Here is a 21,986-nt window from a genome sequence, read left to right on the forward strand (position 1 = left end):
GGGTTTCCTTTCAACACCCTCAATTTACTTTAAATGCTTGTATCACATGTTAACATTACTTATGATACATACGCTACATTCCACTGGGTTAGTGTTTATGTTATCCGTAAGCCGTTCATTTGAAACCGGAATTCATTTAATTCGTTGGATTGTGTTCACCAAAATCAACGCGAGTTCACGAGTCTTGAATGAATATACGCAAAACATGACTGCAGCAATAGTTTGAATCGGTACAGTACGTGAGTGAATAGCGCGACTATACTAGGACACTAGTTTCTTGTCTAAAACTTGGAAAATGGTCTGCGAATAATCAAGGCTTAATTTACACAACTTTTCTGTTGGAAGATATGTTTCTCCATTGGGGTAAGTCATATATAGAGGAAACTATTGAATAAACACCGTAAATATAGGACGAGTTTATATTCGTTGCAACGAATGGATGCAGATATTTAACCTCGAAGTGAAGGTTTCTATGGTGATGACGTAACTTTTCCGACCAATCATGAGCGACTATTTACACATAATTGCAAACCTGTTTGGGAAAATAAAATTCGCGGCCGGGGCACGGAGAGGCCCTTTCCCTCCCACCGGCAGACTTCGTTGTTGAATGATTGGTTGTTTCGCGCGCACGCGTTGTAGACAACCGTTGTGGCCCAATGGGTTGCAATACGCATAAAAAGGTATAAGCAAGACTTTTGAGATGAAATGAACCACAAAAAGTTATTGTTTATTTTTGTTCATTATATAATGAGCATATATATACATATATTATATTACAAATTGTGCAGAAACAACATAAATTAACATTTGGGAAACCGCACGACGGAATGTCTACCTTTGTGTCTATAAGCGACAGTAGTAAATTTTGTGCGGATTCCACATCGTACAGACCAAAACTTCATCATCATCAGATGTTTGAATGAATTAGGCTTTAACCTGTAGTTAGGCCTATGGAGAGTATTCATTTCATCCTGCGTCTATGGTGAACATGTTACTTCTGTACATACTCGTAATCTATAGCTTGCGTACTCGTTATGGGTCGTGCATTAAGTATGGTATGGTTAAAACAAATTTCTGAGTGGGACGATTTAGTTTGATCAAATAATTGTGCTCTACTTTTTGAGAAACACTAGCCTAGGGAATTTATTTTTCATATTCTTCCTGGAAAGAAAACATCTCACGTCAAAATGGCTGTTCTGTTTGCTAATATAAACAGATTCTTCTCGTACGAGGCATCGTGGCACATTTAATACGGGAGTGGCCTAATGTCGCTCCAATATCATTATGTGCGATTTGATTTCTTCTTTTTGTAGCCTGTAGGTCCACCAAAGACTCCGTATGGTACTATGTGGAACCGTAACGAATGTTTCAACGAGTTTCGCTATGTTCCAAGAAATAACAACATCATTGTCAGCCTTCCAACTTGTATTCCAATGCCACAGTTTGGTATACTTACAAAAGTACACTCACTGTCAATATACTCGGGCTCAGCAATCAAAACGGCTGAACTGTACCGTTAACTTCACACATCACATGACGTCACTTCCTCAATAGCAACAGTGAAAAGAATAGAGAAGCACTACTATAGATTTACGTGCCCTCCAGCAACATCTTCAAAAGTTTACAAATTTATCAGCAATAAGGCTTCATAATTTTTGGTGCTCTGATGTTGGTGTGAAACTAATAGTTTTACGCTGTCGCCAAAGAAACCCGTAATGATGTCATAGTGAAGTACGTGTTGCTCTTCATAATAATAGTGACATTTTTTCTTAATGAGTATATAGCAAACTGCTTCACTCATAAATATAACTGCTGTGTCGAAGCCTTGAAGACGCCATATATCATGCACGATAAGTTTGTTTGGGAATATAGTCAGCAAACAGCTCTATACTTGTGGAGAGTAATTAACTTATGATAGCTTTCATCGGTTTAATGTCTTCTTCAGTGATAACTTCCGATTCAGGAAGCAAAATATTCCCATTCCAAAGGTCACTTAATCCTGTGAAACTGATGGATCTTTCCCTGGGTTTCGGTGGATTTGAATCAAGGTCTATTTTCGGATAACTGTTACTTTGTCCTCTTCTTTTCTTACCGAGAAATTTCGGTGACAAATTTCCAGGTGTTTTCTTTCTACATTTGAAGTCGTTATAAAGAGTCAGAAATGCTTTTTGGACATCTTCGTGCGATTCTCTGACTGAGAGTTCCAAGAATGAACATTTAAGCGCTTCTGATAAAGTCTGCGCTTCGTTCCTACCAACGATTCGATCATACTTCAAGTCCGTCTTATTGCCAATAATCAAAACGACTGGTTCGTAAGAACAGTTTCTTTTGGCGCGACAACAGAGAAATGTGAGTCGCATAACTTCTTCGAAGCTGCATCTGTCCGTGATAGAGTAAACGATGATGAAAGCGTCTGCCCATTTCAACTTTTCTTCGCTGTACTCCTCCTACAAAATGGTTGAGATAAAGATGAGGGGGGAAACGTTAAAGGATGACTATATGCATCAAATTCATTTCGGTGTGTTATAAACTCTTTAAGAAACCACTGCTGTATAACTTGACAGGTCATAATCTATATGCAACTTTTACTGTATTGAGAAATGATCTCAGTAGCATTAGGGAAAGTAACCAATACTTTTGAAAACGTTTGGAAAATGTACACACAGTCACACACACACACACACGTACCGACATCATCATAATTTTTTTTTCTTAATGCCACTCGCCGCAGTGATCTAGTTAATCACCTTTTCACTAAATAATAGTTATCAAAACATTTTGGCAAGGTTTCCTATAAAGAAAAGACAAGACAAGTTAGAGCTCTGATTCCTTGTGATAAATCACTAATTTGGCGTCTGGTAATTATTTATAACCACCAAGCCGGGTGTGCAATGGTCTCACCTGACCAGCTGTGTCCAGAATTTCAAATTCCACAGGATAATCTTGACCATTCTCATCTGAAGGTGGCAATACTCTGTGTTTGTAGATCATTTCTGTTGAATCAAGAAACATTACGATAAATGTATATAGTTTCGCAGATGAGTGAAAAGTGATGCTCGCTAGATTTCAACTTTTTTGTGGTTGTTGCCCCGACTGACTTTTGTAGTGGCATAAACTTTTATCGACCGGCTAAGGAAGGATACACAACGTTAACGTTGCACGCGACTCATATGTAAGGGAGTATATATGGTGTTTCCCTTAGAAGAAAAGAAAGTTTAGACGTCAAAATGGGGCATTCTGGGGCATTTATAGACTATATATAAAAGATGTCTGAAATTAGGTCTAAACGTAAGGTTGTGCTAATAAATACTTTGAATTGTGACGAATACTGGAGGTGGGGACCATACGGCCCCACCCCCCCTCCCCACCACTAAAATAATACCATGGAAGTGAAATCACCACAACAAATGGTTAAAATGCATGTAGAACAGCAAGCCAAATTTCCCGTATACGTGGGCAGAATCCCTATCCGTGAATTACAACTGAACCACAGTTAGTTACAGCAGGGAGCAGCTCCCTGGTTACAGGAATATACATCTAGATATATGTTACCTCTCATTTAACGGTCATTTTTCAACCACGAGCTTTGTGATATCTCTCGCAATATCAATTTTAAAGTTCATTTTGACTTACCTAGTGTTGGATCATACTCCCAAATGAAACGTTTGGTTACAAATCTAACAGTCAGAGCTGAGGAAGAAAATGGAAACGATACTTAAAAAGCTACAGAAATTGGCGGCCTACCGGTATTGAATTGTGAAATATTTTCCACGTATATATATATATATATATATATATATATATATATATATATATATATATATATATATATATATATATATATATTGAAATTGTAGTGAGTTGGAAAATCAAGAACAGTGAAAAAACCTTCCAGCCTCCACCGGGATTCGAACCCTTACCACTAGGCTATGGACGCTGATTGTATGTCCAGAGGTTCGAAACCGGTAAAGAAGGTCGTAATTCCACTGTAGGCGTTTGTCACCTGTATCGAACAATACTAGTTCTGATTTGGTGACATATTTTGCCTTTCTCTAGAGACCAAACATGATGCTAACCAACTCGAAATCATTTGTGATTCCTAAAGCAGGATCTCGAAAGAAATACTTTGAACAGACATTGTTGTATGTATTTGTATTTTAAATCCTCCTACAAGCAGGAACTCGCGAAGAAGCCTCATTGGCTTATCAAAGCCGCAAGCTGACCGAAGTCACTCTCTTACCTTCAAATTTAACGTCCATGATTATGAATTGTCAATTGTCAACAACTCTGTAACTGGACGACGGACATTAATCTTGGGGTGACTCGAACCGGGTCTATTTGCCTTAGGATACCCCCCCCCCCGCCCCCATAAACAAACATGCACCACGATAACAATCAAATGACATGCCGTAAGCAAGTATATGTATATGACGTAGGCGGATGTATAACCCCCGCCAATATAATTAACACCCTCTTCAGGGGGTGGATCCAGGAATTAAGAAAAGGGGATGACCCTATGGTCGTTGAAGGAGACGAGAATGGCGCATGCTGAGGCATATTTATAGGTCGGTCTAAATAAGTAGGTTTACACGCAAGTTGTGTTACAGCTACTTTTAATTATTTTGTTTTTTGAGGTTGAAAAGGGGGTTTGTACACCCCCCTCTCCCCGCCCAGCCCTCACACGAATGTGGATAAAAGCATGAATTGAATTACAGTCCGTGCAATAAGCACAGTTGTAGAATTTTTTCAATTTAACTTCAGAGACAGTAAAAAGACAAAGAAAACTCTAGCTTATGAAGACCCAATGAAAGTGCCGTTTATTTTGGTTTTCCCCTTTAATAAAAATGATAGAGAGTATTATGTAATAACGGATAACTCCTCGCGTCACATGTTAATTAATACGTAAAATGCTCTTCAAGCTTCGTGTATGAATTGAACCCTTAAAAGCCCCAATATACGACTGATTATTTTACCTCTTATGACGTGTAATATCAGTCAATTTAAGGTAGTTTTAGTCGCGTACGTATCCGCATTAACTTAAAGGTCATCAGAATTAGCTGCCTCGAATTTTTACATGCTTGAAATTGCCAAAAGTATATTTTGTTTTTATTCAATGCTTTTCCTCGAGGACTATTAGTGTAACTGACTAAATTTACTATATAGTATGCATCTGTCTTGCACTCTTCTGTGATGAGAAAAATGCTCTGAGATTGGCAGTAGAATGTAGTGTTAAAAATTTGAGCATGACTGACCATTATTTAAACTTTCTAGCATAATTAAACTTTCTAGCATATTTTGAGCTTTGGATATGTTGTCCTCATGCTCCTTTCATTCCCTATGCTGTAAGTATATAGAAATACATCAGGGTAATTGGTATACGTATACCTAAGTGTTTGCATGGGGATCCCTCTGTGAATAGTCAATGACTGTAATAGGATTGTGGTTTACCTTACATACTTTAAGGACTTTCATCGATTCATTTATGAGATCATTATTTTAAGCGCATCGAGTTGACTCTGTATATGACGCTACTCCAGTTTAGTGGTACAATATGGAGCTATTAACTCACCCCAGCACAACACACACAATGAATGTAGACCTATAGGACAATATTGTCAGTATAGCTAATAAGATCTACATACTCAACACACGTCAGCTAATTCTTATGGCAGCAATTATCGATTTTGCGGAGATTAAAACTGCATTAGCCCGGCTATACTAGTGTCGTGTCATATAATCGTGTTGCTTCTAGATTCTTTATTGCGGGTCATCAACTTTCTGGGATAAACAGAAAGGATATATACACAAGAGTCTTCCTGGAATAGTCTATACTAACGTGTTGCAAAAGTGCGTATGCGTACACTGGACCATTGACTTTTGATATCAGGTTTAAGAAACAGTATACGTTTGAAATTGCACAGTGCAAAATGGTATATACCTCAACTTCATTAATGACCTAATTTAGCTACTATCTTAGCAAGATCAAATCAATTTTGACAGAGCTTCATAATAACCTTCCTTTAGGCCTTGCGAAGTGGTCAGTTTTCCGGGTTATTTTGTTGTTGAAATTTCATACTATCAGCATCACAATCTCATATCTAAGTCCCAAGTTTGTTTTCGGGTAAGGCTCATTGTCTAACTTGCTGAAACTCCCTCGGGTAAAAACAGTTCACACGAGACAATTCCATTCATAATCTTTTCTTTTTACTCTCCCACCCGCTCCCACCCCATTCCCGTGAGAACCCATTCGTCAAACACCGATTCCCCCCCCCCCCCCTACACCATCTATTACTAGTAGAACATGTACGAGACTATTATATCTAAGTTCTTTATAGTGTTCCAAGTTAGGCAAAATGACCAACTATATACTACTAAATAAACTAAACTAAATTCTACGTATATGTATAGCCTACAAATTAAAGCTCAACACATTCAAAAAGTGCTGTTGTACTTTTCAACCCTCCGTCCAGTAGAGGCTCTCTTGTTGATATTCTGGACAGTTTTATATATAAAGTTTATTTGAGCGCTGTTTTATATGATACTCATGTGTATTAATTACTTTTGGCATGTAACGGAGATAACTCTACATATTTTTTAACGATATTTCCTACTCAATTACCACGGAAAGGGAGTTACAATATAGACCTTGTGACAAGCGCAGAGGAACCTTGTGACATGCGCAGAGGAAACCTTGTGACATGCGCAGAGGAATGTAACTTCCTCTTGATGTCAAAAGATACCTTAGGCAGAACTTAAGTGTTAATACGTCACAGACGAACGATAACAACGTTGAGTGCATGTGATGCTTCTAACACTATTCCGCTTTTAAAGATACCGTATACACCTTAAAAATATGGTTCAATGTCTAGAACGCTCCTTTAAGGCTAACTCGATAATGACACAGTCACCTCCTCGGTCCAGACCTAATTTTTTAATAAGTTTTAATAACTCGATGTCAGAAAAAAAGGTTTACTAATTTCTCACAATTTATAAAAGTAGAAATATAAAACCTGGCCAATAGAATATTAAAATTGTATTTAAAATATTTTGAAGGATCTGTACCGTAACATATCATTGTAATTTATTTCGTTAAACAGCCTTTATATATCATACAGTCATACCCTAATGGCCATCAGTCAAAATTAAATAAATTGTCACTCGAGCCTGCCCGACCTGGCGGAGTTCCGACGCCCCTTGCAACATAATGTCATATTATCCCGTATCCTGTCGAAACGGACAAAATAACTCTTTTCCGGTAAACTCTGAATTAATCAGACAACATTGAAAATTAACATCTAAATCAACTTAGCTACATGCTTGGCAAAGTAAGTAAACAATTTTCTCAGTATACAAGCCTATAACCGTTATTTCGATCTGCGGTGATAGTTGTATGAATGACAACAACAAAATAAAGTAAAAATACATAAAAAAAAATTAAAAAAACTTTAAAAAAAACTCACCAGTTTTACCAACGGACGCTTGTCCCAGTACAATCACCTTGAAAGTTTTTCCGACACCGCCATTAAACCTAGCCCCGAGCGACAGGGATGATTTTCTCCTCTGTACCGATGACGATGATGTTGTTGTTGTTGACACAGAATCTGGTTTACTATTTACAGGTGGCGAATTCATACTCATCTTTAACGTGGGAGACATTGCTGATAATCTTTATAAATATTTAGTACCTCCTCTGCAAGAAAATAAAAGGATAGGTATACAATACTATCAATGATGACGGGAACACGATTTATGTTCGACACAAAACGAGAACAAAGTCTTCGTTTTTTTACTATCCCCTGCTTCTTTGATTATGACTCTTTTCCTCTCTCCGTCTGAATTATGCTAATTCTTGATCTAGCTTTGAGAGGCTTCACAGGGGCAACGACAAAATTCAAATCTTTACGAACCGAATGCTCAGTGCTCTGAAAAAGAAGTGTATTATGTGCTACAGACAAGTTGTTTAATATATATATATATATATATATATATATATATATATATATATATATATATATATATATACATATACATATATATATATATACATATATATATATATATATATATATATATATATATATATATATATATATATCTATATATATATATATATATATATATATATGTAGAGAGAGAGAGAGAAAAAGATTTTGGATGATACGACGGAACAGGACATTGATGACCTTTGCGATGTTTCTGTGATTAAAACATGAGGCCTCTTGGCAACGTAAACATGACCACTACTTTTCCATTCTCGTTGATTTGAGTTGAGATAAGATAAACCGTACCTGGCAAGTCGAATTCCCAAGACCGTATGCTGCACCTGGCATTTGGGGTATAGCGAGAACTTACTTCTATAGAAGTATATAACTCCACGATTTATCTCCAAATTACAACGGCTGTCTATTAGAGTTTTCTTGATCTCCCGCAAGGTACTAGAAGTCCACTTGAAAATCAAAGTTTGAAATGTGCAATGATGATAACGCAGGAATTAACGAACTCCCGGAACAGCATATACCAAAATGATAGCCTGTATATCGAGAATGATCTTCTACTTGTATAGTTTTATAAACACGACAGCTGAGAAATGTACACCGAATGATCCAACGAGAGAACTGGTAGTTCGATAGCCGATTATTATTATTATTTCTATTTTGTTTGTTATCAACGGTCACATAATATGTAAACTGCAAACCTTGACCGTAAATGTTGAATATGATGGCATGATTGACGTAAATATTCCACTGTCAGAAACGGTAAAGAAGTTTACGATAAGAATGAGTATCACGTATCATTATAAATCATATGAGTTATATATCAAAATCAATATCCGAGAAGAGTTGTTGTCCCGACCACAAGATGAACGAAAATGCAAACTTACTCCGAACCAAATACAATATACTTTAAATCACCGAAGAGCATAAACTTGAATGAGAAAGACCCGCCGTGCGCGTGCAGCGTCTATGTCGATAATGTAGACATTGTGTACACACTGTTTTCTATATATATGCTATGCTTGGCAGAGCCGAAGGAGGTTAACAAGTTGAGTCGCATTAAAAATGACATCGACGGTAAATAATCTATCAGGCTCGTTAACAACCGAATAGCGCCAGTACGGATCACAAGCCAGTGATGTTGTTACGCAACTGTTAAAAGACAAAGCAGAGTTAATTACTTTTCAAACCGGCCAATTATCAGGTTATGGTCGCTATAGTGCTGTACGTTATCTCGATGTGTGCGTGCTATCCAATAGTAAATACAACTTTGCATTGTCACTAAGTAGCAGAGATCGATAATATAAACTAAAGCCCTATAATGATCCAGTAGGCCTATCTCGGAGTCTCCAAATTCCTGACGTCACAACGAGATTCATTAACATAACAATTTAATTTGACATTTTTAGTGATGGAGTCTTTATTAGTTCTATAGTTTGCTTCTTATATTTGTTATTTGTTTTATTTTAATTATTATGAAGCGTCCGAGAGGGATGTTTTTTTTTATTTATTTATTTATTTATTTATTTATTTATTTATTTATTTATTTATTTATTTATTTATTTATTTATTTATTTATTTATTTATTTATTTATTTATTTATTTATTTATTTATTTATTTATTTATTTATTTATTTATTTATTTATTTATTTATTTATTTATTTATTTATTTATTTATTTATTTATTTATTTATTTATTTATTTATTTATTTATTTATTTATTTATTTATTTATTTATTTATTTATTTATTTATTTATTTATTTATTTATTTATTTATTTATTTATTTATTTATTTATTTATTTATTTATTTATTTATTTATTTATTTATTTATTTATTTATTTATTTATTTATTTATTTATTTATTTATTTATTTATTTATTTATTTATTTATTTATTTATTTATTTATTTATTTATTTATTTATTTATTTATTTATTTATTTATTTATTTATTTATTTATTTATTTATTTATTTATTTATTTATTTATTTATTTATTTATTTATTTATTTATTTATTTATTTATTGTGAATAACTTCTCCCCCAACAAATATATATGTACATTGACATTTGAATTTTCCCACTATAACTTTGTCCACGGAAGGCACCGTTGCTAGTGTGACCTCTGTGACCTCGCAACCAAAAAATGATAAAGAAATATCTTCCATTCTTTTTCTCTCTTTTCTGTTTTGCTTAATCTGCTTATTTTTTATTTTATTTTTTTTTTCATTAGCAAAATTTCAACCTCAATTTCCATCTGCCTTAGCTGAAAATCATGCCAAGCAACACGTGAGACTTTCCTCAATGTCCCTCATCATTATCATAGATCGTTCTTTTGGTTGGTAAATGATTGAAAACAAAACAAAAAAACAAAAATTAGAACCAAGAAAACCGTCACAGGAATTCAGAACTCCCATTGAGTCATTACAATTTATGATTACAGGTTATACGCATGTTGGGTTCTTTCTTTTTTCCCCCTTTCGAAAGCCGTATGACGGCTACCAAGCAACAAACCATCCTACTTCATCTCCGATGCGCCCAGAGATTATGAATAAATAACTCATTCAAACGTTTCAGGCCAAAGATTTTGTGCTTCGAAGCTATGTCGTGGGATGCATACATACACACACGCACCCACGTATATATATGTATATGTATATATGTATATATATATATATATATATATATATATATATATATATATATATATATATATATATATATATATATATATATATATATATATATATATATATATAATTGAAATCGTATAGAGAGTTGAAAAATCCAGAACAGTGAAAAAACCTTCCAGCCTCCACCGAGATTCGAACCCGGGCCTCTACATATATATATTCCCTTATTTTAATGTACATTTTTTTTTTTAAAATGCACGTTAAATATACTTAATTTTTCGATTAACTGTCAATGTCTTCATTTCATTTCTCACCCCGTGACTGTCAGTGTAAGGTCAGATTTTGTTCTTTGATAACATATTTGATAAGACATTACCCATCTTGACTCATCTCAAACGCGAAATCATTTCCTATCCTCATCACGTTCTTCCACTTCTGAATCCGGAAGATGAGACATATGACGTCAGTTCATTCATAGGTCTACACTTGGGAACATATTGGAATTTGCGGGCAATTTTGCTGTGTTTTGAAAGTCAACGTTTTGTAATATAATTCACAACAATATTTATGTAAACATTATCATGTGAAAAATGGAAAGAGATGACATTGACAACATCTCCACTTGTGCTGTTGTTTTTTCTTTTTCTTCTTTCTAAATATACGCCATTTCCGAAATGATTTAAAGTTTAGCATACGCAAATGTAAATTATGGGAAATATTTGTTACATTTTTATTTGAAAGTATCAATTATGTTTCCCTTCTTTTAAATCAATTTTTTTCTCCTTTGTGGTTTTCTCATTGCGAAGGAGTGGGATGGATGGAGGAGGTGGAATTTTTTATCCGCTTTCGCGACAGCTTTGAAGCACGCTCTATGGTTGGAGATGGCTTCTGGAATCCCACTAAAAGGCATTTGCATGTATGAAAACATTATTAATCATGAATTATAATTACCACAAAATGTATAAAAAAAGAGTAAAAAACAATATTAAAATAAAAAAGTTAGAAGAGCAATTTTCATCATCTTTCGGCTTCGTTATTTTATTTTTGCAAAAACCGTTGAAGCGAAATCAACGCGTTGGATTTATTTCCGATATTTTTTCTTTACAGCACTATATCCTCTAAAATATCAATATATTTATAAATTAAAATATATATATATTACTATAATATCATTCAAATTGTGAATCCAGCCATGAATTTCGTATAAAATTGCTTTATTACTATAGAAATGAGACAAAATATGTGTATACTCTGCCTACTGCATTATACACCGGCGAAATATTCCATCACGATCAAAATCAACGTGAACAACAAGAAATAAGAATGAATGTATAATTTCGATTTTCCATCTAATAATCCTTTGCCTTTGACCAAGAAAACCGACCGATAAATTTCACGCGTTATTCAAAGCGACAGAGACCACGAGAAAAAAAAAACACGATTTTTTTTTTTTAAATGTTCACACCAAAGATCGGGTGATAAAATTCACAAGATATGGAAAATATTGCTTCAGTCGGGGGTTTGACCTCAGAAGGAACTGGTTTTTCACAGCTCTTTGAACTCCGTTCACCCTTGTTCTGTGACGTAATGTAATTGGAGTTGAAACATTGTTACTACTTACTCGAAAACATCCCACCCTGAAATGAAACCAGAAAACGACTGGCACTTGGTTAAAGATACAGCAGCTTATAAACACCGCGCTGTGTAATTTTCTTACCACGATGGAAGTCACGTTTCTAAACCCACAATCTAGCAATCTTTGGTGCTTTAAAAACATTTTTCCTAAAGGTATCGACAGTCAATCGACGTGCCTAAAAGCAAAACGGTCTTACAAACAACTTTTCCCCTGACACGTGGACAAATAGTAATGGTGAGTTTAAAAAAGAAATAAATAACAAAATAAAAGAAAAAAGGCCTACGGAAGATTTCCACAATAAAGTAAGTATACGACAATAAACGATTTTTTTTTTTATTCTGGTTTACCAAAGAGAAGTCTTTGCCCTGGTTCCATTAACCCGGGCAGTTGAAACGACGACACAATTGTTTAGAGAAAAAATACTACTTTTGTTTTGTTTAATAAGCGAACAAACAGTGGGTAAATATATACACGCGCGGGATAATTGAGCTTAGGGAATTATTTTCAGCGTTATATGAATACATGGACTGTTAAGGTTCAGTGTAATAAAATTTAAAAAAAAGGGGGGGGAGACTTTTCCCGTCAATATTTGCATAGGAAGGAGAAGATGAAGAGAATGCAAGTTATTGGAAAGAGAAGATGAAACAGGATATATGAAGAGGTAGACATCCAGAGTGGACTGTGGCACACTGATTAGGAACTCTGATACTGTTGCTATGTGTGTATGTATATGTACTTTAGTATCCTCCTGCAAGCAGGAACTCGCGAAGAAGCCATCATTGGCTTATCAAAGCCGCAAGCTGACCGAAGTCAGTCTCTTAGATTCATATTTAATGTCCATGGTTATGAATTGTCTATTGTCAACAACTCTGTAACTGGACGACATACATTAATCTTGGAGTGACTCGAACTGACCTTATGATTGAAAGGCACCGGCGTTAACCACTGACCTAACACTCCCTGGTTCTTCTATATAACTTTGGTGATTCTATATAGCGTATTTGATACCGTAGGTCAGTCCGGTAGCTGCACTGACTTCCGTTACCACCCCCCCCCCCCAAAACACACACACACAACCCGCCTACGCCAATAAGAGCAACGAGTGTGTCAACACTCGTTACTGATATTCCATTGGTATTTTTGCATGTAGTTTGCATCCGCAGGTGCCAATTAACTCTGGTTAATCCCATCGTCTGAGGTCAGAGGTCAAACTATTCAGCAATATAGCCTACTTAACCATTTGTCGGTTTGACCAACTGCTTCCAACTGTTGTAAGATTCTATCTTCAATTGTTTTTTATTCTACATGCTCTTAATTTTCGTACCGTGTGAGTCTAATTTATTCGGCAATTTTTGTGAAATTAATTTTTTTATTCTGAATGAGCTACACTCTGTGCAACTCGAACGGGAATACATACATACAACTATACTGTACAAATGACGTTACACTCTTACTGCCTGCCTGTATGATTATCACCGTTAATGTGTGTAGCATACGAAATGTCAGCCGACGTATTAAAGACCAATAAAAAATTATTAAAAAAGGAATAGTACAGTCAGATCGTGTCAAATCTTTAAGATAATTAATAGAGATTAATCAAGGTAAATAATACAGATAAATTGGTGATAGGTAAAAGATTGCTTCTTAAAAGATTGTACGATGTTTTCAATTATATATATATATTCATTTGCATTTGTCGTTTAACTCCATTTCATTAACATAAAGTCTGTTGAAAGTATCTCTTTCGAGATCCGGCTTTAGGAATCACAAATGATTTCGAGTTGGTTAGCATCATGTTTGATCTTTCGAGTAAGGCAAATATGTCACCAAAACAGAAGTAGTATTGTTCGATACAGGTGACAAACGCCTACAATGGAATTATGACCTTCCTGACCGGTTTCGAACCGCTGGACATACAGTGGTTAGGGTGTCCGCGTATACAGCGGGAGACCCGGGTTCGAATCCCGGTGGAGGCTGGAAGTTTTTTCCACGGTTCTGGATTTTCCAACTCACTACGATTTCAATTATATATATATAGAGAGAGAGATAGATATATTGTGTGTTTATTTATATTGTGTGTGCATTTGTGTCACCTCTTTCGTAGAGCTTTATCAATTTTAAGCAATAAGCCTGAAATTTAATTAATTGTCATATGAACTAGATACATTATTTACAACCACAGTAGTGACCCCAATAACGTAACGTGATTATATCAATCATTATATTATACATCCCGAAACGGTATAGTTAGAAATTCACTATAAAATTCACCAGATTGCTTAGAATTTGTTCCTCGTTCTTTATTCCTGCTGGAAATATCCTTTCAGCAAATCAGCAGTAGCTTCGTCTCGATCGTTTGGATTTTAATCACGTGGTAACGTCACGTGGTTTCTTTTGTAATATTCTAGTTGATTGAACGGTAAGATAGAATTACCCCAAAACACCACGAAAATAGCTGCCTTTAATCCTGTAGGATTAGACGTCTCTATGTTGTAAATGTTTCTTATGGCTTCAGACTTAGCGGGCTCTAATTCCAAAGGCGAGGTAAGCTTGAAATATATGTTGATTCCCTCGGAGTGTATACTTAAAGAGATATACACTTCATGGAAAATCCCTTTCCTACATATAACAAATACCTGTAATACCAGCCGCACGGATAAACTGAAGATATTTGTTTTTAGGTTCTATTTTTCGTTTAGATTTTAAAATTGTTAATGTATGACGTTAGTTTCACAGGGAATGAGCGAAAGTGATTCCAAAGAGACACAGTCATCTAAGTCAGTCAGTCTGTCCGTCAGTCAGTCTGTCAGCCTGTCAGTCTGTTAGTCAGTCTGCCAGTCAGTCAGTCTGTCAGTATGTCAGTCTGTCATTCTGTCTGTCAGTCAGTCTGCCAGTGTGTCGTGTCTGTCTGTCAGTCTGTCAGTCAGTCAGATAGTCAGTCTGTCAGTCGGTCAGTATGTCAATTGGTCAGTCGGTCAGTCAGTCGGTCAGTCAGTCAGTCGGTTAGTCAGTCGGTCTGTCTGTCAGTCGGTCAGTCTATCTGTCTGTCAGTCGGTCAGTCGGTTAGTCAGCCAGTCAGTCATTCTGTCAGTCGGCCAGTCTATCTGTCGGTTAGTCAGTCAGTCAGTCTGTCTGTCAGTCGGTCAGTCTATCTGTCTGTCAGTCGGTCGGTCAGTCGGTCAGTCAGTGACTTAGGACCTTTAAGTTGTAGTTGTTGAAATGTTATGTTGGTATTGGACTTTCTCTGTTTTCAGAAAGTGCATCAGACGATATTAAAGCGGGTTTCATTTCTTTAGTAAACTAATTGTCTCAATGAGACACTTAAGTGGACATGGCAGTAAAATGCTTATACCTTGAGTACGGGTGACTAGAGGCCCAACCGCGTTTGCTTCCCCACCCCCCCCCCTCCCTCCATTGGCAGACAGAATGTTGCACAAATTCCTATATAGTACAATACATACATGTATAACATGTATATGCGGTACAACCTAACCAGTCGAAAATTCTTGAACATCGCTTCAAAACTTGCAAAATATAGCACCATTTTGCATCTTCGGACCCACTATTTTACTAAAATAGGTCAGGTGCCACCCATCCCTTCCCTACCAAACCCTCCCCTGAACGACTTAACATCTTAGACAACCCCCCCCCCCCCCTCCCTATAAACCCATTAAAAAAACTCTCCCTATGCGATATTAAACAGCTGAGTGTGGCGATAAAATACAGCTTGAGCACGGATGACCATGATACTTTAACTGAGTACCGTGTTTTGAGCGCCAAAACGTATGGATTATGATTATGACGTCAGCGAACTTACGAATTATGATACTGTTGTCGTCAGCTGTGTCGTGGGATTTGAAAACGAAAATGGAATTTGGGTGTGTCATAATGAAACCGTGCATAGATTCATCAATCACCGTACTCGCCTATAGGATCATGTTAACATAAAAGAAACCAAACATGAGTGGACACAAAGGCGTGTAGGTGTTTATTCCTGTTTTGGGAAACACTCATTTAATCCGTTCGCAGGGGTCGCCAATGGAGAGTATAGCCATGAGGCGAGTGAGCAGGGGGCCAAGCAACCTCGAAGCTGTATCAAACATGGATCACGAACCATATTTTCCATGGTCGTATTGTTCCAATTAGTTTCAATATGACTAATTGTTGTGTGGTGTCGATCTCAAAATAATGTGAGAATGACAAAAATCATCCGTACATTGTTATTGGCGGAAAATCTCCTACTAACATTTAATTCATTCGTTTAAAATAATGACACTTGATTCCATTCTACATTATATGTATTCCTTGTTTTCTCTTAACGATTTTCAAGCACAAAAACCCGGTAAAGTCAAGTGGTCTATTTTTTTGACCAACAACATATATAACAGCCAACTTCAATCAGTATGCACGGGCAAATCAAATTAGTATTCATGTAAGCAATCCAGAAGTATGGAAATAGCTGTTGTAAATCCTGAAGGATTAGAGTTCTCTATATCGTAAATGTTTCTAATACGGCTTCAGACTTAGTGGACTCTAATTCCAAAGCCGAGAGAGCTATAAATAAATTTGGTTCATTCTGTATATTTTAAAGAGATAACCCAGATATTTCGGCCAGGCTCAAAAATACATGCATGGTAAAGAGAGGAATTACTCTGAAATTTCATTTTGCAGCAATTTAATGAGTATACGTGTGAGGAAAATCTCCACCAGTAATCCTAACGCCACCCCCTCCCCCTCCCCTTCTTCCTTAGGGGTGCCTTACTATTTTTGTTCATCAGTTCAGTTCAGTTCAGTTCAGTTCAGTTCAGTTCAGTTAATATATTTCGCATTTACATAGACATACAAAACAGTGCAGTAATAGTATATACAGGATACCAGAAAAAACATAAAATATTTATCAAAGCTAGTAACCCTTAGAAAAAGAAAGAAAATAACATAACAAAGTAAGAAAGAAAAACAAAATGTACAAAACAAAATTGACAATAATATCAATCACGGTACTTGAAGGTTAGATAACTCTTTAGTTTACACTTAAATGAAGCAAATGATTTCGAATGTCTAATACCAGTTGGGAGATTATTCCATATTTTATAACAGTAATTGTTTAGCAGAAAATGTCCATGTTTAGAGCGGTGTCTAGTGACAGAGAATAGGACATTTGTTCTTGTGGCGTTCGGGATATTTTCATGAGAAGAAGGTTGGTATAGTTTCTAGAAAGTGGCAACCTAACACGCCAAAAATTATTCTTTATATCGTTGACAACGCTAAAGCAAACTAAATTAAACAGTATATAGGAATGATATAAGGAAAAATATAGCAGAATATAGCAAACTATACGGGATTGTACCCTCCAATCAAAATTCCCTTTCATATTCGGACAATTGACCAAATTTATATAGAGTATTACTCCAAATAAGAATGCAATTAATCACCCTAATACATTCTCCATTACTTTATTGTTTCACACCAAATGATAATGGCGGAGATTTACAAGGAATTTGATCAAATCCTAATCATTTCGTAAAATTTCGTCGCCCAGACGTATTTCATAATTTTCAGACTTTTCGAATTTTACTTCAACATTTCGAGGGAAGAAAATTAATTTGATCCGTTTAACAAGTTTATGATATATATATTGTTACTGGATATTAGTGAGCATATCCATCTAGCAGAAATGAAAAAAAATTAATGATCAAACTAAACGATACGTTATATATGGAAACAGTCACGTGTATGTTGTATCCGCCAGAAGTTAGGCCTTATACATAACCGTGGAAAAATAAGACTACAGAAAAGTAATGGGAGGTACGTTAGGATATGATATATTATGTCAAGTTGATGGCTGGATGCCGGGGAACGTGACGTGGATAATCTAAACTGGCGTGGAGGAGGACCCAAAATACGATACGAAAAAACAGGGTAAAGTCGTGATTTATCCATAGAAACGGATCCTTCCGGTGAGGGGGGGGGGGGGGAGAGAGAAGAAAATATTTTGATGAAAAAACCCAGTGAACTATACTGATGGTGTTTTGGATTTTGCTTTCAAGAAAGGGAGTAATATTTTGCTTGGGGAACTTCTGTTAGTAGAATATAGTAGCCAGTGAGATTTTTAAGTAAAAGCCACAGTGACTAGGAGGGAAATAAGCGTGGTGGCCAATTGGCTAAGGCGTCGGATTCGTGATCCAAGGATTGCTGGTTCGATTCCTGCCTAGTTCATTACGTTGTGTCCTTGGGCAAGATGCTTTATCTCACTTGCCTCTCTCCACCCAGGGGTTAAATCGGTACCTGTGAGGTAACTTGTCATTGGGCGCAGTATATAACTGCTGCCGACTGGAGGGATTGTCTCTGGGACAGGTTATCATTGACCAGGGGTAATATAACGTCTGTAAAGCGCTTTAAGACCTATCGCCGGTATAAAGCGCTATATAAAAAGCAAATATTATTATTATATTGTTATTACTGAAGCCGGATGAGAGCGGGGGGGGGGGGGTGGGGGGTATGAATGAGTGTAAATGGGGGGCGGTCGGGGGACTCAACTATGTAGCCATTTGGATGTGATGAGGAGTTCCACGCAGAGAGGTGTGGGTATATTGACTAATGGACATTAACTTAAATAATGTGGGAAAGTAGGAATGAAGAAAGCATTGATAACTGGGTCTTTTGGAGATTATTTAACTACAAACCGTTATTTGTATCGCTGATGAAGGGAAGGGGAGGGGTGGGGTGGGGGAGTTGAACCAGTTGACCAAAAATAAGTTGTATGTTATGTTGGAGGTTTCACAGATACAAAAGGACTGTTGTATCGTCTGATATATTCAAATTAAACTCAGAGCTCTGCTTTAAAATACTTTTATATTCGACGGTACTAGATACAGTAGATGAACACGACAACAAAAAACTTAAAAAGTAAGTGTTCCAGTTCTCTTCACATCCACAGCTGGTTTCTGTTTTCATATTCCCAAGGGTGCATGAGGCTGACTGGAATTATCCACTAAGAAACCAAGAAAGAAAGAAGCTGTAGTTCTCTATGCAATTGTGTTTACATTTGGACAGGTTTAACCCTATTAATTAGCCATGAAGTCTTTTTATAGGATCATTATACACATGGTTGAAACAAATTTTATGGAATGATAAGCTAGCTCTCAAAAGAAGATAAGCATCCGAATTTCAATTGACTCGGGAGTGCATTGAAAGAGTTAATTCTTTGAGATTTTTCCCCGAGATAAATCTATTCGAAGAAAAATCCCATTCTGCTTCAGAAATCACTCAAGGTGTATTTTATAATTTTTTTATATCTTGTGTGGAGAGAAGGTGATTAAAATTAGCATATTACATCAAAAGATGCTAGAATACGTAATAAGGTATCAGCCTTTCAACATCACTAAAAGTGGTTTGCTTGAGGGGGAGGGGGGGAGGGGGAGGTTAAAAGTCATTAGCATACTCTACCCAAATCTGTTAGAATTCATACGTAGTATTATAGTCACGCATTTTCAGATTTAACACGAAACATGTTACTGTCACTTTCACACGAAAATGTTGATCCTTTATTGCTCTTTATTTCATATTCAATTAACCAACTAATTTATGAACGTGCCTTTGTTTGATCTGTAGCAAGCTAATTTCCTTTATCACTCGGTTTAAGTTTGGCAAAATTCCAGAAATCGATGACGCAACTGGACAAGCGTCATCAAACACCTTAGGATCATTGCTTTATGCAAATTCCTCCGAGCCACCCCCCCCCCCCAATGAAAAAAGAATATCTCATTTATTCGACTGATTGATAATCACGCAATATCAGGCTATTTACCCAGTAGTCACGATGTTATCCATTCTAGAATTTCTCGTGTACTTCGTATGCAAAATACGACGGCTGACCCGTTGGTTCATCACAAGGTAAACAAATATGTCCTACAGTTTATATTGTCATACTATTCCGTTTGCCTTATTCGGGTTCATTACAAGTTGAAAGTAAAATTTAAACGTACTAGACTTTCTATGTAACTTATGATGCGTAAAACTTAATATCTTTGACACTTCTTTTTTTTTATATATAAGAAAACAAGTGTAAAACATATAAGTATAAGTATAAATATATATAAACACACACACACACATATATATATATATATATTTAAATATATTTATTCATTTATATATATATATACATACATATATATATATATATATATATATATATATATATCTTGATTGCTCATGTAGGTATAGATCTATTACCAGACACAACGTACAGAAATTAAGCCTCTTGTTTGCACTTGTAACATGTCCAAAATTGTCTTCTACACATTGAATCTTATTTGATCATATACCAAAATAGCATATTTGCTAGTGTAGAGTGCATGTGACTCTTTCAAGTTTGTGTACAGCTAACTGCATGGATAATGAGTTTGAAATGTTCTGCTCATCGATAGAATCTAAAAAAAGGCATTTGACTCTGATTATATCTGATTTTAAGAAGATTGGAGTTAGGCTGTAATAAAAAAGGTTACTCACCCTAAATACATCTTCTTCTTCTTGCAGGTGTAGCAATGCTGCATTGTTATAGAATTGAATACCTTATGTGTTTGATGAAGATCGCCGATGTGAGACTCTTTTGTACGATCGAGGAACAAGATCACAGTTTAAACCCAAATTTAGTTTGTTTACTACACTCAGACAGCTATTCAAATCCAAGTTGGATGTTTATTGCCCTTTATTTTCTTTCTTTCTTCTCCTCTTCCTTCTTTTTTCTTTGTGTACAGGTGTGTAAGTTCAACACTCAGTTATATCGTGTGGAAATCTTTACACTGTTGCCGAGGTTCCACTTTGGAAGTATTTTCAAAGAAACAAAACGATGCCCTGATAGAAAATGAAGAACAGACAATACTAAAAAAGAAGCGACACGGCTATTGTATATCAATAACAATAGTCGCCAGTATATATAAACAGCCTTGAATTAAAGCCGTTTTCTTGTGAAAGGACTGAGTTGTTTGCAACTACCGGATTTTATAGGACAATAGATGGATGGATTTATCAAGACCAGTCCCCAAGGACAAGGATTATACCAAAAGAGGAGTCACTCTATAGCGGTCGATGGAAGCCTCAATAGCGGTCATTATCAACAACGGATTCTTTGAGTTTGGCATCCTTCCTTAGTAACCAAACCATACATCTCAAATTAATTTGTTAACTATTCAAGCACGTTACTACAAAATATTGAGTTAGTTTGATTGTCCTGAATGGAGGTTTTAAATAAAATTTAAAAAAAGATGAATTCGTACATCCCTCCCTCACCCCACCCCATTCCCCATCATCCTCTGGAAAAATTTCTTAACTAATATCACGTATAAATTGGCATAAAAGACAATTATTTGTCGAAAAAGATAATAGTTGACAGGAAGCTTAGAAATTATCAGCATATACATAGATGTGTATAGATGATATATCCTGTTATCTGGGTTCAAATTGTCATCATCTAATTTTTGTATTATCATTATTACTATTATTATTATTATTATTATTGTCATCTTAATGAGGGTAGTCCTGCTCAGTGCAGAAGCACTGCTTTCCAGAGGAGCCCTCGAATCTAATGCAGGCGCGGCGGAGCCGTGAGGGGTGGGGAAAGATTCCCACCGTTTGTGAAAAAAACCTCAAATTGCCCCTTTCCTGAAATAACCCCCCTCCCCCCTTGGTTTTGTAAAAAGGTATCCTATATATTCTATTTG

General features: G+C 35.9%; 1 protein-coding gene and 1 long non-coding RNA gene across 4 annotated transcripts in view; one reads left to right on the forward strand and one right to left on the reverse strand.

Moving 5' to 3' along the window:
• Nucleotides 1-1,146: 1,146 nt before the first annotated feature.
• On the reverse strand, nt 1,147-21,050 carry LOC139965388 (ras-related and estrogen-regulated growth inhibitor-like). Of its 3 annotated transcripts, none has more exons than XM_071967718.1 (5): nt 20,776-21,050; nt 7,461-7,690; nt 3,634-3,690; nt 2,902-2,993; nt 1,147-2,447 (listed from the first exon to the last, which is right to left on the reverse strand). In XM_071967718.1, the coding sequence occupies exons 2-5, from the start codon at nt 7,654-7,656 to the stop codon at nt 1,905-1,907; spliced, it is 888 nt and encodes a 295-aa protein (XP_071823819.1). In that variant the 5' UTR covers nt 7,657-7,690; nt 20,776-21,050; the 3' UTR covers nt 1,147-1,904. The 3 variants fall into 3 exon arrangements, with proteins under 3 accessions (XP_071823819.1, XP_071823828.1, XP_071823811.1); XM_071967727.1 differs by lacking the exon at nt 20,776-21,050 and adding an exon at nt 8,882-9,154; XM_071967710.1 differs by lacking the exon at nt 20,776-21,050 and adding an exon at nt 8,289-8,601.
• LOC139965405 (uncharacterized) overlaps nt 18,412-21,986 on the forward strand; it is a 72,982-nt gene continuing 69,407 nt past the window's right edge. Inside the window, exon 1 of the long non-coding RNA XR_011792235.1 lies at nt 18,412-18,618. This is a non-coding gene — a long non-coding RNA (uncharacterized lncRNA). The remainder of the gene's footprint in view (nt 18,619-21,986) is intronic.

Source organism: Apostichopus japonicus, chromosome 1 (genome assembly GCF_037975245.1).
Source record: "Apostichopus japonicus isolate 1M-3 chromosome 1, ASM3797524v1, whole genome shotgun sequence".
Lineage (NCBI taxonomy): Eukaryota > Metazoa > Echinodermata > Holothuroidea > Aspidochirotida > Stichopodidae > Apostichopus > Apostichopus japonicus.